At 35.8% G+C, this 16,349-nt stretch overlaps 3 protein-coding genes and 1 non-coding gene across 8 annotated transcripts; 2 read left to right on the top strand and 2 right to left on the bottom strand.

The window, feature by feature from the left end:
* Window positions 1-364: 364 nt before the first annotated feature.
* Window positions 365-3,771, bottom strand: LOC116108617 (protein-L-isoaspartate O-methyltransferase 1-like). Its single transcript, XM_031394859.1, has 4 exons — window positions 3,497-3,771; window positions 1,732-2,002; window positions 1,211-1,375; window positions 365-884 (listed from the first exon to the last, which is right to left on the bottom strand). The coding sequence occupies exons 1-4, from the start codon at window positions 3,704-3,706 to the stop codon at window positions 634-636; spliced, it is 897 nt and encodes a 298-aa protein (XP_031250719.1). The 5' UTR covers window positions 3,707-3,771; the 3' UTR covers window positions 365-633.
* Window positions 3,772-8,364: 4,593 nt separating this feature from the next.
* On the top strand, window positions 8,365-10,459 carry LOC116108624 (leucine-rich repeat receptor-like serine/threonine/tyrosine-protein kinase SOBIR1). Its single transcript, XM_031394871.1, has one exon. It carries the CDS (start codon window positions 8,399-8,401, stop codon window positions 10,307-10,309), a length of 1,911 nt encoding a protein of 636 aa, XP_031250731.1. The 5' UTR covers window positions 8,365-8,398; the 3' UTR covers window positions 10,310-10,459.
* An 881-nt stretch (window positions 10,460-11,340) lies between these two features.
* LOC116108675 (protein MHF2 homolog) lies at window positions 11,341-13,843 on the bottom strand. 5 transcript variants are annotated; one of them, XR_004124664.1, is made up of 8 exons: window positions 13,780-13,843; window positions 13,637-13,685; window positions 13,525-13,565; window positions 13,404-13,443; window positions 13,253-13,306; window positions 13,047-13,159; window positions 11,957-12,079; window positions 11,341-11,751 (listed from the first exon to the last, which is right to left on the bottom strand). XR_004124664.1 is itself a non-coding variant. In XM_031394915.1 (7 exons), the coding sequence occupies exons 1-6, from the start codon at window positions 13,801-13,803 to the stop codon at window positions 13,056-13,058; spliced, it is 312 nt and encodes a 103-aa protein (XP_031250775.1). In that variant the 5' UTR covers window positions 13,804-13,843; the 3' UTR covers window positions 11,341-11,751; window positions 13,047-13,055. The 5 variants fall into 5 exon arrangements, 3 of the variants coding, with proteins under 3 accessions (XP_031250775.1, XP_031250776.1, XP_031250774.1); XR_004124663.1 differs by having other exon boundaries at window positions 11,957-12,064; XM_031394915.1 differs by lacking the exon at window positions 11,957-12,079.
* A 100-nt stretch (window positions 13,844-13,943) lies between these two features.
* On the top strand, window positions 13,944-14,015 carry TRNAT-UGU. The gene has a single exon. It is a non-coding gene; the product is annotated as a tRNA-Thr (tRNA).
* The last annotated feature ends 2,334 nt before the right edge of the window (window positions 14,016-16,349 follow it).

The raw sequence follows: 16,349 nt of genomic DNA, 5'->3' as shown, positions 1-16,349 counted from the left end.
TTCCAGAACTGCCAATGCCATCTACTAACACATTTCAAATGATTCATGCGTAAAAGAGGGTTTACATAGATGGGAGCATGCACAACAGTACAAGTTTCATTATAATTATTATTATTAATAAAGTTTATTGGACCAGATTAATTTCAAAAATAAATCTTTGGTGTTCAGCATCATTTTCCCTTAAATGATACAAGCTTCTCATTGAAGTAGAGTGCTACTTAGCCTGTTTTAGGGAACACTGTCCAATGTTAGTTTCTTGCTCTCGTTTACGAATGTAACTTTTTCTGAAGCTTGTTTATCACTGAACTTAATATTTGCTTTGAGCATCAGAACTAATACAAAATTTCAGCTAAAGTATAGGTTGTAATTCAATCCACTAGGAATAGTATTGGGCGCAAAAGCTAGCATTTTATTGTCTGCAGGTTCAACAAGATTAACACTAAGTATGATCATTTACAAGCCACAAGTGGTACATAAGTGAAAAGACAGCTTATAAATACTTGAGTGGAAGTAGCATACTATATATATGTATATAAAGAGACGAACTCCTGGATCTAATTGATCCTTACAAGACCAAACTGTTCCTTTGGCCAGAGACTTGCCTGTCATCTTAATGTCAAGGTCAAATCAACCTTAACTGCCTTGCAACTGGGCATCTCGACTGGTCAGAGGAACATAACGAACAGAAGTTTCACTCCTAACACTAATTGAACCGTCTGAGTTCTTATCTATTACCTTCAGATCCTGGAATATATTACCAACTGGAATTACCATTCTGCCTCCAGGCTTCAACTGATCAATAAGTGCTTGTGGGATTTCCGCTGCTGCTGCTCCAACATGAATAGCATCATATGGTGCAAACTCCGGCCAGCCTTGTCTTCCATCTATCATATAAGCGACAGATACTCACATTCAAAAAGTGAACAAATTGATTATAAATAAACCAAAGATAATAAATTCCTCTCGCAAGTGGACAAAAATGAAAATCATATATTATGTCCATATAGCCTAGCACTTATATCTCATGTTACAGATGCTATTAAACCATCAGAGTTATTTAATTTTTTTCACAATGAAAATACATACATATTTCCAGATCATCAAACTCAAATGCATTTTTATGGTGTAATTATAAGTTACTGCATTAGTACAGAGAGGCAAACAGAAAAAACAATTATATCAAGAAAACTCTGAGCTCCTGGAAACATACCACCAACATGCACTGCGAGAGAACCGTCTTTCAGTAATGGAGCCGCAGCACTTTTTTCAATATTCTTGATTGATGAATTCACCAACTCGGGAATGTGCTCCACACCTACTGCACGCCCTTGTGGTCCGACCATGACTGCAAAGCATGCTGTCAAGTACCCAGTTCCTACACAAACATGACAAAGAATTATAAAATCATTGCAGCACAAGATCTGAAAACTGCAAGGTAGTCAAACTACTCTTAACTACCATTATATTCGGTGTGGTGATCCAGATAATTTAAACTATAGTAAAAACTGCCAAAACTATATGCATGTTATTGAGTGCCCCAGTTAATTGATACACCCACAAAGGAAGAAGATTAAACCCTCCTCCACTCCAAATTTATATATTCAAAGATACTACCATTTTAAAATTATGCGGTTACAGAAGCTAAATACGACTTCAAGAACATATATGCTTTTGGAATATAGGCATGGAAGCTGATATAAATTGAGATGCAACATAGGAAAGTTAAAACACCTGAACCAACATCTAAAGCGTGCATGCCAGGTTTCAAATTCTCCTCCAATAATTGGAGGCACATTGCATGCATATGAGGTGCAGAAATAGTGGCATTGTAACCTATAGCCATTGGGCTATCAACATAAGGTGGGGTCCCATCTGGTACAAATAGAGCCCTATCAATAGTTTCCATTACTTCAGCTGTCTTCTTTGATGTAATAACTCCATAATGCCGCAGGTGCTCTACCATTTCTTTATTCTTGTTGATGTTACTACCACTCCAGAATCGCTGGAAAATAAAAAAAAATAAAAAAATCAGTTTCAATGCAATTTTATTTAACTCTTGAACAAGAATAAAAAGGCCATAAAGTGAGTTAGAACTGATGAAAAGTTTAATCTTTTAGCAAAACGGGAAGAAACCTGCTGGCTGTATGGGAAAGATTATATGGAATAAGAGAAACGAAGAAGTACAATCTTGAACCAAATTTTGCAGCTAGCACCACATTACAATGCCTATGTATGTATGTCCATAACCACAACTATTTACGAGGTAATGTCCACAAGATGCATCAACCTCTTCAAGTGAACTTGAACTCAAGCTTGTCAAAGTAAATTTATTCTCGTGCATAGCCTCCACTATAGGAGTGGATATGAGCTGAACTTGGGGGTCTATTTCCCTTGGGAATGTGTGTAATGTGACAGCATCATTAAAGATTGTGCAATAAGCACCAATGAAAATGTTCAGTACAACACAGAATGCCCAGACAACTTAAGGTGAACTTCCCTGAAAATGCAGATATCAAAGATTTCCAACAAACTATATTGGCAACAAGTCCATGACAAATGAAATTTCAAGAAAGACTTGGCCGCTAATATAAACTAACCAACCATAGACAACCACATCCCACTATCTGAAATGATCAACAATATGGTCAATTTTGACAAGATCAAATCCCACCATAGATGACTTCATTACCTAGAGTTAGGTAGAATCCTAAAAGCATTTCGAGTTGAAGAAAACTCATAAAACCCCGAGTTATTGACTTCAATAAAAACATTTCACAAATATGCTCAGGTCTACCTATGACTCCTCACCTTGAATGAACCCATAAAAGAGAATACACCATTTTCTAAACGATGAACTTCCACTTTTGAATTTAGAAGAAGGAAGTTCAAGCGCTTGATAATTTCCATTCCCTTTTCCATTATCAAAAGACTTACTTTAAACTGCTTCTTATAGTTTTTACGCATGTCCCTAGCATTTAAGGGCAAATTCTAGACTACTTTCAGGATAGCAGAAGACCAGACCATGAACACGACAAATGGTTAAAACTCTGATAGCTAAAAGCATAACAAAGTCTAATCAAGTCATTGAATTCTATTAATGCATACTATATAATTTTTTGTCATCCAACAATTCAGCAGTTTGTTGTTAAACTAATGCTAAAGAAATGATTAAGATTAAAATTCTTTAAATCCAAAGCTTCTCTCTTTACTCAAGACTGGAAGAAAGCAAAAGCCTCATGAGGCTCACACGTATTCTTCAGTTAAAACACATCCACTTCTCTAAATTCTCCGATTCTAGAAATTAAAAACCTTCCACATTCCAATACCAATTCTAAACTTAATCAATCATTTCATGTAATCTAAAACAAAACCCATGTTCAACCAGCAACAACAAGGCCTAAAAGAATGTGAGTCCAATCCAATCATAAAAAAAAAATAAAAAAAAAATCTCATAGCCAGCCAAAACATAAAAATAAAAACAAAGACATAGCCGTACCTCCATTCGGTAAAATAAAGAGTTACCCGTGAGGAGACGGTTGAGGTTAGCGGGAAGATGAAAATTAGGAGATAGAGGGAGAGTTGATAAGTGAGGACGGGGATAATGACGATGACAATGATGGGGGATGAGAGTAGTGAAGGCTGCCAACTGCTTTAGACAAGGCATATAATAGCGGCAACTATACGCTACTGCCGGGTACTGATGCATATCAACATATAACTTTTTTATTTTTTTTTAACTTTTATTTATTTTTTTAATATTCTCTTTCTTTTTCGAGTTCCTTCTCCTACTTTCTGTTCAAGACTTCAAGAATGTCTCTGCAGACCGGCACACTTGTCACCTCTCACTTCGCCTTACTCATACCCAACCATTTTTGGCAAACCTCAGGCTCAGGATATTTTTGTTGGGCTGTCTTTTATTGCGGACCGCGTTTCCGTACCCTGGACTTGGAGGTTGGACAATTTTGAAACTGGGCCAATGAAGCCCGATGATGCTATGACCCATGGTATTTTAATCCCTAGTAAAGACAGGTGATGGTAGGTTAGTGTACTAACTAATATGGTTATGTTAATTATTTCTTTTTGAGGTTGACATGTAGGCATTGGATTTTAGGTCGTGTGGCAATAAAATTATTTCTTTTTGAGTAGCGGGTTTTGTTTAAGTTGGGTCAGTCATTGATAATTGGGAAGTTAAAACTGTATGGCCATATGGCTAAACTATATAAAGCCCATTTTGTTCAAAATAAACAGCATTGTAACGATTCAGGTAGATTAAGCAAATCAATTATCTCTAGATGGTTAAGTGATTCGATAAGAACTTTTGGGTATATTACTCAAGAGGTTTTAAGTTCGAGTCTCTCCTCGATTGTTAATAGGGGTTACCATTGAAACTCTTATCCGGTTGGTAGTTCCAAGGGACCGAGAGATTAATTGAGGTGCACGTAAACTGGTTCGGACATCCTCAATTAAACTTGACAGATGGATCTTAACATGGATGGAGAAGTGTCATTTTGAAACTTGACGGATGGAAAAGTGTTGTTTCCCCAAACCTTGGGTGGGAAAATATCGTTCTCCCTATTTCTTCGAACAAGCTGTTGATCAGTGTTAAACCAAGTTGGCTAGTTACAACCTTAACAAAAACACACATTTAAATACCACTTGCATTTAAAATTACAGTAGATTTGCATTGTCTTCCACGTCATTCAATTTAACAACCCAACTCATGCCCCGTGTCTATTCAACTATTTATTAACAATTGTTGATGCTTGATTTTAACACTAACGAGTTTGCATGTGTAAAATGCTAAGAAGTCATACGTGAAATGATTAGAGTAAATGGGTGAGGTTCTGTTTGCAGTAGTTCAAATACTTAAAGCGAATCTTACATCCACTGTATTCTTTTATATAAGTATGTTCCTGGTCGTTAGCCAAGATTACAAGGTGTCGCAAACTGCAAACTGGTATTACAAGTGCTTGATGTTCTAAGTGTTCTTAGAGAATATCAAGTCAGTCTTTTTTTAGTAGTGTGTCTTTGCTATTTTTTTTTATTGAATTCAAGAGTGTATACTCTTAATTTTTTGAGAGGGAGCTGCCTATTTATACTTGTTGTGCTCAAAGTAATGATTACACTTTTGCAAGTAGCCTAGTGCCGTGCAGATCTCTCCCATCTTCCCATTCGTTGAGAACTAAAAAAATATCTTTAAATTAAATGAGGCTTGTATAGATGTGCGAACCAAATTCATTCATAGATAAATGTTTGAGTCAGTTGAGTTGTTGACAACAACTCTTTGGAGACGTGGCAGGTTCTAAACAGTGAAAACTCTTTCTGAACTTTGATTGGTGCTCGATGACGTTAGCATGGGTTAGCCCTTATTTTAGACGTAACAACAATAGATGTAAATATGATTGTATATATAAAACATTGCAGCCCAACAGAAACGGTGGAAAACGACCATTCTATTTAAGAACATTTTCAAAAGAAAGACCAATTCAACGATATTGCGCATCAACCCAAATACGTTCAGGCATATTCTAATCCCATTTCTTTGACTAAAATATCATATAAAATGAAGTAAAATTAACAAACTAATTAATTCACTATCTAATGAAATAAAATATTTATAAATTCAATTTTAATAATTTATCAAAAGTCTAAGTAAAACAGACTAGTCGTTTGATGTTACAAACCGAGTAGCTGAGAAATTGTAAGGATGTTGTAGTTTGTGGACCTGCCCTTCATAAAAATTTCAAGATACAGACAAGTCTTTCCTCCATATCGTCCCAACTCCCAAGTCTTGCCCTAATAAAACGGCAAAGCTGATCCCACAGGGACGTTTACTTACTTTAGTTGAGTCATTGTCTTAGTCCTCCCTATTCTTTAATATGACAATTGACAAGTAAATATATTAATGAAATGCGTCTCATGTGTCTCCTAAATTCTTCTTTCAATTTTTTTTTTTTTAATCTTGGTGACCGGGGTGTCCGAACCAATTTATGCGTATTTTAACTAATTACTCGAGACTTTAAAACTATCAACTAAGTAAAAGCTCTAATAACTACCAATTGGGGACATATTCAAACTCGAAACTTTTTAAATAATACACCTAAGAGTGTTTCTATCGAACCACTTGGTCACTCAAAAATAATTATTCTTCTGTCACTTAATAGTTTAATATAATTAATTATTATATTATTTAAGTTAAGTGCCTGATAAACTCTTAGGCTCCGTTTGGTTGGTTTTTGAGAATACTCTTATTAGTATTCCCAAAAAAAGTTAAACAATAAAAGGCCCAAAAACTCACAATATTATCCAATATTATTCAACTTTTTTTAAACTCCCTAAATTTATTAATTTAATTAAATACTCCTAAATATTTTTTTCGAAATTGTAAAAACACCCCTAAACCCACATTATACCAGATTCCCGCCACCACTGTCGGAATCTGGTAGGCTGGCACACTACCGGCTGGATCTTACCGGTAGTGCGCCGACCTAGCCTTTTTCGGCCAGGAAAAGGCCAGATCGGCGCACGACCGGCAAGATCCAGCAGGTCATGCGCCGATACGGCGACTCTGGCCACCCTCCGGCGGTGGTGGCCGGCTGTCCGTATTTGATGGGTGGGTTGGGGGTGTTTTTGTTAACTTTTAATGTTTTATTATAGGGGTGTTTTGTAAAAAAACAAACATAGGGGGTATTTATTAATTTATAAATCTTACATCGTAATACCCGTCCAATTCAATGGCTCTGTTTGGTTCACAATTTTGTGTTTTTGGGAAAAGTTTTTTGAAAAAAGTTGAATTGGACGGGTATTACGATGTAGGATTTATAAATTTACTGAAATACCTCCTATGTTTGTTTATTTACAAAACACCCCCTATAATAAAACATTAAAAGTTAACAAAAACACCTCCAACCCACCCTCAAATACGGACAGCCAGCCACCACCACCAGAAGGTGGCCGGAGTCGCCGTATCGACACATGACCAGCTGGATCTTGACGGTCATGCACCGATATGGCCTTTTCCAGCCAGATCCACCATGGATCTGGCCGGCAAAGGCCAGATCTATGGCCAGATCTGGCCGTATTTGCTGGTCAACGACGGCCAACAAACGGTCTTCATTGATGGTCAACGACGACCGTTTGTTGGCCGTCGTTACCGACTGTTACGGCCATATCTTTGGCCTTAGATCCGACCTTTTCCGGCCAGATCCACCGTGGATCTGGTCAGAAAAGGCTAGATCGGCATACTACCGGCTAGATTCAGCCGGTAGTGTGCCATCCTACCAGATTCCGACCATTTTCCTGCAGTGGTGACCGGAATCTGGTAAATGTGGATTACTGGGGTGTTTCTACAATTTTTTAAAAAATATTTAGAAGTATTTAATTAAATTAACAAATTTAAGGGGTTTAATAAAAGTTGAATAATATTGAGAGTAGTATTCCCAAAAACTCTGGTTTTTGGGTATTTTACTGTTTAACTTTTTTGGGAATACTAAAAGTAGTATTCCCAAAATGCAACCAAACGAAGCCAACTTTTTTTTAACTTTTTTCAAAAAAAATTTCCCAAAAATGTAAAAATGTGAATCAAACAGAGCCTTAGATTTTCTGAATAATTTGGAAACTTACCATCAATAACTTGGATTTTTTGGTGATATCAACTTTAATTTAGAGTACTCAAAATGAACCAAGAACTTTTAAGTTAAAATATTGTTTAATTTTACCACCAATCAATCGATCTCAGGTCAACCTCAAAAGATGGAAACTATGATATGATCCAAGGGCTGACAATTGGCAGCAGACCTGGACACTTAATGGTTGACTTGGGTGGCCGAAACCCTTATAAGGGGTATTGACTTGGAAAACTTCGCAGTAGCTTCCAAAACTCAACTTATTTTCATCTTCGTGGAGTACGTTGAGAGAAAAAACAGCGAGCTGTAATAATTTTAATTTTCTTCAGGACCAAAAACACTTTTCAATATCCTTATTCACCCTTCTTCTCATCTTTCTTCCTGCTTTCTGCTCTGCAAACATTAAACACATTGTATATACATGAACTTTTTTTTGTCTACCTGTTATTCTATTAATAAAAATCATTGTTGTTTGTTGAACCTGCAGGTTAAGAATTTATAAGGTGAACTGAAGTTATTGAAATATATATATATATATATATATATATAAGAAATTTAGGTGAGAAAAAATGACCCTCAAAAAATCAAGTTTACTGTGCGAAAGGCAAATTACCGGAAAGAAATTTGAAAATTCAACAAGAATGGGCTCCACAGCCATGTTTTTTCCACGCGGTATTGCTTATAAAAATCTTCCATGTTAAAACACTAAGACCAACCCATCAATCAAACAGCTCTTGAATTATTCATCGTAGCAAGCGTTGCCACCAAAAACAATGGCTTTCTCTCCGCCTAAACTCCCCCTCTTTCTTTTCACTTTCTTCTCTTTACTCATCTTCAGTCGTGCAAAACTCAGTATTGGTCCTTCTGATTACAGAGCCCTCTCCATTATCCTTAAAGACTTCGACATCAGCGACAGTCAACGCCTCATTTCCACTAATCCATGCAACACCGCCGGTGTTTTTTGTGAGAGGAGGCTCTCAAAGAATAACACCTACATCCTGAAGATAACTAGACTCCTTTTCAATTCTAAGGGCCTTACTGGGTTTGTCTCTCCATCAATTGGACGGCTTTCAGAGCTCAAACAGTTGTCTCTAGCTAACAACTCTTTGGTTGACCAGCTACCGCCCCAGATCGTTGACTGCAAGAAACTTGAAACTCTTGACATCCAGAACAACCAATTTTCTGGTAAAATCCCAGCAAATTTGTCTTCGTTGATACGGCTTCGAGTTCTTGATCTTTCAGGGAATAAATTTTCTGGGAATTTGAATTTCTTGAAATATTTTCCAAATTTGGAATATCTTTCTGTCGCAAACAATCTTTTTTCCGGGAAAATTCCACCTTCTATACGGTCTTTTCGCAACCTCCAACACTTTGATTTCTCGGGAAATAATTTCCTTGATGGTCCAGTACCAGTGATAAGCAAAACTGGATCCTCATCGATTCAGTATCCAAAAAGGTACATTTTAGCTGAGGCTCCAACTACAGGAAGGAATAATTCTCTGGGTCCGGCTCCAGCTCCAGGTTCAAAAAAAAACGATTCTAGTGCTCAAGTTCCTAGTCCATCACCATCAACTCCCAAGCACAAAAAAAACAGTAAAAGGAAGCTAAGTGGATGGATTTTAGGATTTCTTGCCGGAGCACTAGCAGGTACCATTTCTGGTTTTGTCTTTTCGGTGTTGTTTAAGTTAATCTTGGCAGCGATTAAAGGTGGAGGTAGAGATTCTGGTCCAGCAATATACAGTCCATTAATAAAGAAAGCTGAAGACTTGGCTTTCCTGGAAAAAGATGATGGTCTGGCTTCTTTGGAAATCATAGGATCAGGTGGGTGTGGACAAGTTTTCAAGGCTGAGTTACCAGGAAGCAATGGCAAGATGATTGCTATTAAAAAGGTTATTCAGCCTCCCAAGGATGCAGCAGAGTTGACTGATGAAGATAGCAAGTTATTGAACAAGAAAATGAGGCAAATTCGGTCTGAGATCAATACTGTTGGGCAAATTAGGCACAGAAACCTTATACCTTTGTTGGCTCATATATCTCGACCTGACTGTCATTTACTTGTGTACGAATTTATGAAAAATGGAAGTTTACAAGATATTTTGAATGATGTTTCTCAAGGCAACAGAGAATTAGATTGGCAAACTAGACACAAGATCGCATTGGGTGTGGCAGCTGGACTTGAATATCTTCACACAAGTCATAGCCCGCGCATTATTCATAGAGATCTAAAACCCGCAAATGTGCTTTTGGATGATGATATGGAAGCAAGAATCGCTGATTTTGGGCTTGCAAAGCAAATGCCTGATGCTCAAACACATATCACCACTTCAAATTTGGCGGGAACTGTGGGTTACATAGCTCCAGAGTATCACCAGACATTGAAATTCACTGACAAGTGTGACATATATAGTTTCGGGGTGTTGCTAGCAGTTTTGGTGATGGGAAAACTTCCTTCTGATGAGTTCTTCCAGCATACAGAAGAGATGAGCTTGGTGAAGTGGATGAGAAATGTAATGACTTCCGAAAATCCTAACAAAGCGATTGACTCCAAGCTGTTGGGCAATGGGTTTGAGGAACAAATGCTTTTGATCTTAAAGATCGCATGCTTTTGCACTGTAGACAATCCTAAGGACAGGCCCAATAGTAAAGATGTTCGGTGCATGTTGTCCCAAATTAAGAAAAATTAGTTAATTATGCAAGGGAATGTTTTCTCAAGATGTGTTAGAATAAGGCAACATGTGATAAACATCCTATGCCTTTGGTTTGATCCAAGTCTGTAAGATGTATAATTATTACCCTTTTCTGAACTTGTGTATCGTTGCAGAAAGTTATAACATACTTCTTTCATATGATTGGAGTTCTTTTACTTTTTCCTCTATAAATTCAGTTACATATATTAAGGTAATTAGTATCAATATCATTTTTTTTTTCCCTATTATGGCCTGTATGTGTGGGGCGGTCCATCGTTTCCATAATAACAAGATTTACTTTCAAATAAGTAATGTTACACCCACAATATGACGTGACAGCTTATAATTGATCAACTATAATTTATTAAAGTGGGATCTAAGAAGAACCCATTACGAACTAACCAATTACAAACAATCACGTCAGGGTTGTGAGAGAAAGTATGTGAAAAGAGATTGCAAGTGTAACATTTTCCTTTCCAAATTGACAACCAATTATATCCCCTTCTTTTAACAAGCATGAAGCATTGTAATGCCTTGAGGGCAAAAGTTCATAAACCTTTGCAGAACTAGTAGCACGTTAAGTAAAGTAATGTTATATCCACAACTCAATCTCATAACCCTCGGCATAACAGTTCACAATTGGTTACGAACTGATTAATTTCAAACTGCCACATCGGAGGTTATGAGATTGGATTGTGAATCTAGTATTACTTATAACTAAGTTCAATGTATTTTTGAGGAAAAAGGCACATATCTTTTGAGACTAAAAGTTAGATTCAACTTATTTATTAACCAAAATAAAAAAAAAAAAAAAAAAAAAAATCAGATTGCTTTACTGCATCTCTAAAATATTTATAAGATTTAAAAAAAAAGCAAAATTTGAGCTTCTACCATAACTTATATCTGAATTTATTTAAAATATTAAAATTTTTAAAATATCTTTTACTATTTTGTATATTTAATTTAACAAAAACACTCTTTTTGCATCTTTCTAATCAAACAACTATCAAATATTTCGTAAAAGCTTCACTACAAATTCTACTTTCATAAGTTTTATTAAATAAACTATACCACCGACTTTCCAAATAATTAATTTTTGGTGTACTGGTAAAATAGGTATCATCATTTTGTCACAAAGAAGTAGCACTACAAAGACCAAGAAAATAGCTGCACACAGAAACACCGAACACGGGTCATACACGCTCCTTTAATGCTTAGAAGTCATTGGTTCCCTTCAATATTACGTTCATTTCTTCATCAAAGGGTGGACGACTGCGAAATTTAGCAGGGTCTTCTACAGATTCCAAAGTGGTTAATTAATCACTTCACACTAGCCAACTACTATGGCATCACCATCAAGCCTTTCATTTCGCAAAGGAACTATTGCAAAATCCACTGGCACTTTGCAGTAAACCAATCCCCAAGGTCAATAGTTCATTCTGTAAAGAAATTTCAATCAAAATTTTGTGAAAGTGAAAGTGAAAGTTCCGTCATCCATGTGAGTTTTTTCATTTATTATGGATTAAAAAAAAATAGAAAAACAGAGAAAACGTGTCTTCTGGGAAGGGACCAATCAATTTCACGTTTCTACTTTTCAAGTCTTTTCCTATTATTCCACAGAAAAGTCCAAATAATTTTTAGTACCTGACGATAATAGAGCTTAATCTTCTACACCTTTAAGTCTTTGACAGTCTCGCAAAGAGTGTTCAGGATGGTAGAGACTTGTAAACTCCCAAACAAGTTTCTTCTAGCCTGCTTATTTATCCACTTATTTGATAACAATATAGACATGGTAAACAACATGGTGCTAGAGAAAGTCAGAACCAAAATTATGATGCCCGTAATTCACATGCAAATGAAATTGGGTTACCCAATACGAGAATGCAAGATGAGAAATGGCGAGGAAGAACTTCTGCAGAAAGCAGATGCTCTAAATCAACCAGAGGAAAAGCTAGCTCCTCATTCAAAATATCCATGGAGTTCAATTATCAGACTTAATAGCTAGAAGATAAACAAACCCCCTCTCATGATTAGAATGACTCTAGGCGTATGAACTTCTCTTACACAACTTAAAAATAACAAGGATCATTGGATCCTTACCCAAAAAAAATAAAAAATAAAAAGATGACAATAATCAAGCCCTGAAAAACAGACCCATATAAAGAAGGATAAAGATTAATAATAGTGGTGCTATCAACTCACCCTATATTTCTATGATATCAACTAGAAATAATCCTTGTCAACACACCACATAAATTTCATTGTTTCTAACCTACCTTTTTGTATCCAGAACCAAGAACAGACCCGAAATAAACTGAAGAAGTTCCATACAAATGGAAAATTTCGAAAGCAGTAAAACATTGTAGACTCAGAGGACCTCTTTTCATAAAAACTCTGAAGCTGTAATACAGTTGTGAAATACTAAAGGTAGGAATCTAAAGCATCAATAAGAAAATATTAAGAAATTTTAAGTCTCACTAGCAGAGAAACTACAACAAATAACTCCAAAATGATTTAACCATATTAACACAATATAATTTACAACAAACAAAGAAGGTTGAGAAATCATAATTTCAATTAATAAATTTACAAACCATATATGTAGAAAACATGAAACTGAACCGGATGAAAACGTTCTTGACTCTCCAATATTACATTTACGAATAAAAAAATCCTCTTTCAATTTCATAAGCATAGCAAATAAGAGACCTTAGTAAAGTTTGTGCTCGAGTACCATTGTAGCTCAAAAATCCAGCAGTAACTGAGGAAGAATCCTCTCCAAATGAGTGGCTTCAACCTTAATGACACCCTCCGCTTCGGCAATTGCAGCAGCACGTTGCACAGCCTCTGCATTAAGACAAAGGACTTGAACAAAATGCTATAACACAGCAAATTTTAGCCTTATAAAGAAAACAACGAATTCAACCAATTAAAGCAAACCTGTAACAAATACTCGGAGAAGTTCACAACTCAGCTTCACCGCATTTGCATTAGCTGCATCATAAGAAGATTAACATAGAGAAATAACAATCAAACTTGGTTACCATTCAACAAGTATTCAACGAAACAAAATAACAATGATAAGAGTTACCAGAAGTGGGCCGATTTTTCTTGGATGTCCCAGCTCCTACCTGATCCAATTATATTTGTTTAGAGACCAATTACAGCTAAAAATAAAAAAAAATATATAAATTGATATAAACAAATAGTACCTCGCAGTCCGTAGCATCATTACCACCGTTCCTTTCACGCTCTATAACGGTGAAGAATTAATGGGGTTGATAGAAAGGGAAAGGAGGAGAAAAAAGAGTGAGAATTACAAACCTAGAAATCTTCTGGTCCATATTTGCTTAAAGATCGCATGAATTAAATCCTAAATTATTTAATGTACAAAATTCACTTTAATATATTATACACATTAATTCGGAAGAAATTATCAGTAAAAGGTATGGAATTGGAAGCCTTACAGGATCAAAAGTGTCGGCCTCCATTGGTGAAGCTTCGAGCCTTTGACTATGAAGTGAACAACTTGTGTCGATGCAAAGCTGAAATTGAAAGCACATCTAACTCTTCTGCGTATGATGTTTTATTGAATTAAGAAAAACTTTTGTCATTATAAACTAACAAATGTGCCCTTATAGCTCAGTGGTAGAGCGTCAGTCTTGTAAACTGAAGGTCCGTAGTTCGATCCTGCGTGAGGGCATTTTTTTCATTTTGTATTGTTACACGCTGTCGTTAATTTTTTTGAACGGACCGTTTTCTCTCCGTCTATTTTTTTATTTTGTATGTCACACGCTGTAGTTTTACATTTTTAATTTTGTACTGTTACAGGCTGTCGTCTAACCTTGTCAGTCGCTAAACGACATCGTTTACCTCGGTCCATCCAGAACTCATTAACTAAACTTAGACTTGAAAAACAACACTAAACTTCTGTGTATTAACTCTTCTCTTGAGCTCTTTACTTGCATTGGCTTTTGTATGAAACCTCGATCCTCCTTCCTCTCAAAACATGGCTAATCTATTTCAGAAACTCAGTAGAAACAAATCAAATCTAAGAATCTTCACATGTCACAAAATCCCTTTAAATTTCCCGAAATTCACACCTCCTCTTATTAACACAAACAACCCCATATTATTTTCAGATCCTTCAACAACAGACAGTGCCGTCTCTACTCAAAAATTGCAATTTTTCCCTAGTTTCCCTTTTGGGTATTGCTTGAATCCGATTTCTTCATGTGGGTTTGATCAATTGAAGGTTATTGAGGCCGAGAAAGAAGTGGAGACTGATGATGCCAGGACGATTTGGGCGGATAGTGTGAAGAAGAAGAGGAAGAAGAAGATGAATAAGCATAAGTACAAGAAGCTTAGGAAGCGTCTGAGGCGAAAAACTTAGGCTTATTAGGTGAGGATTTCGTGTTTTAGTGGTGCTTTTCCATCAAAGTCTCCTTGGGACAATTTTTGTTTTGGACTAGTTTATAGTAATCTTTTAAGTCATTTAATTATAAATTTGGGGACTTCTTCAGAAATCTTGATGCGGAATTCATGTCTTTGAGCTCACATAATATGTTTTACGCAATTAACTTTGTAGGTATTTTATTTACAATCACGATATAGAATTGCATAGTTAGAATAACATTCTTATTGTGAATGTGCTGCTAGGAATCAAAATTATCGACATATATCATATATGCTGTTCTTTCCTGCTCGGCTCATAGGCTTTATTTTTTTATGTTAAATAGATATTACTTTGTTGAGCACACTAAATATTGTTGAGTTTTGAGTGATTTTAGTGTCAGAAAATTATATTGATATATGCTTATTGATGACTTACAATAATTACTTCAAACTCCTAGATTTAGTCATATATTGGGTTGTTTTCTAGCCTTTCTTAACCGGGAATGAGATGTGTAGTTGATTATTCTCTCTATGTAGATTTGATTACTTGTTCTGATTAGTTCTTTACTTTGAAGAAGTTTGTTTCCTCAGTGCTAGAGTCTGTAATATAGATTCTGGCTAGTTAAAGAACAAACTTGTAATTTAGTATGCATTGGTAAAGTTAAGATTGTTGAGACTATATGTGCCGAATTGTGGAATGACATAAGTTGAGATAAGGTTGAAGTAGAACCAACTGGCACATGATTGACAGGAGTAATATTAGGTTTGCCATTTCAACATAGCCTATCATCTCCTTTAGGAGGTGCAAATGGTTCCGGTTGAAGGGTTCCAATGACGATGCTTGAGATAGAAACCGGAATGTGGTTTAGGTGGGGATAAAAGTTACCATGGCCTTTGATTTAATTTGAGTGTATGGTTTGTAAACAGAGAGAGATGGAAATACTGGTTTCTATAGTTGACTTAAATACATTTTATTTAGTTGAAATTTTAAATTTTAGGTTGTTATCCATGTAAAAGGGAATCACTGTGAAAATATACCACTTTTCCATTATTTACTTTTTTCTAAAGTTGCCTTTACACAGTAAGCTGGAGAGTTAAATAGCAAGGTGCATTGTGTGACATGTGATCCTTTTCTTCATGGTTTTTGTCATGTGGTAGCCTCATAGGCACTATCACAAAATTTTGATTTAATCAACCCTATGAATGCCAACATCTTTAGCTGGTATTCTGTTGTAGTATTGAATATTTTCATTTCGGGGCAGTTTGATAAAATATCTATTTAAACAAAATCGCCATCAATTATCACTCTCTGTGACATATGATCCTTTTCTTCATGGTTTTTGTCATGTCGTAGCCTCGTAGTCACTATCACAAAATTTTGATTTAATCAACCCCTATGAATGCCAACATCTTTAGCTGATATTCTGTTGTAGTATTGAATTTTTTCATTTTGGGGTAGTTTGATAAAATATCTATTTAAACAAAATCGCCATCAATTATCACTCCTTGTCTATGAAAGGGGATTTCAGTTTGATTAGTGATTGTTTTGATGACAATCAAACGTGTTTTTAGAATTTGTGACTTAAATATGTTCATATTCATATATGATGCTTCACAGTAGTCTGGGATCTAGATAAACAGC

Source organism: Pistacia vera, unplaced genomic scaffold (assembly GCF_008641045.1).
Source record: "Pistacia vera cultivar Batoury unplaced genomic scaffold, PisVer_v2 Contig567, whole genome shotgun sequence".
Classification (NCBI taxonomy): Eukaryota; Viridiplantae; Streptophyta; class Magnoliopsida; order Sapindales; family Anacardiaceae; genus Pistacia; species Pistacia vera.
This window is presented reverse-complemented; position numbering and strand designations above follow the sequence as displayed.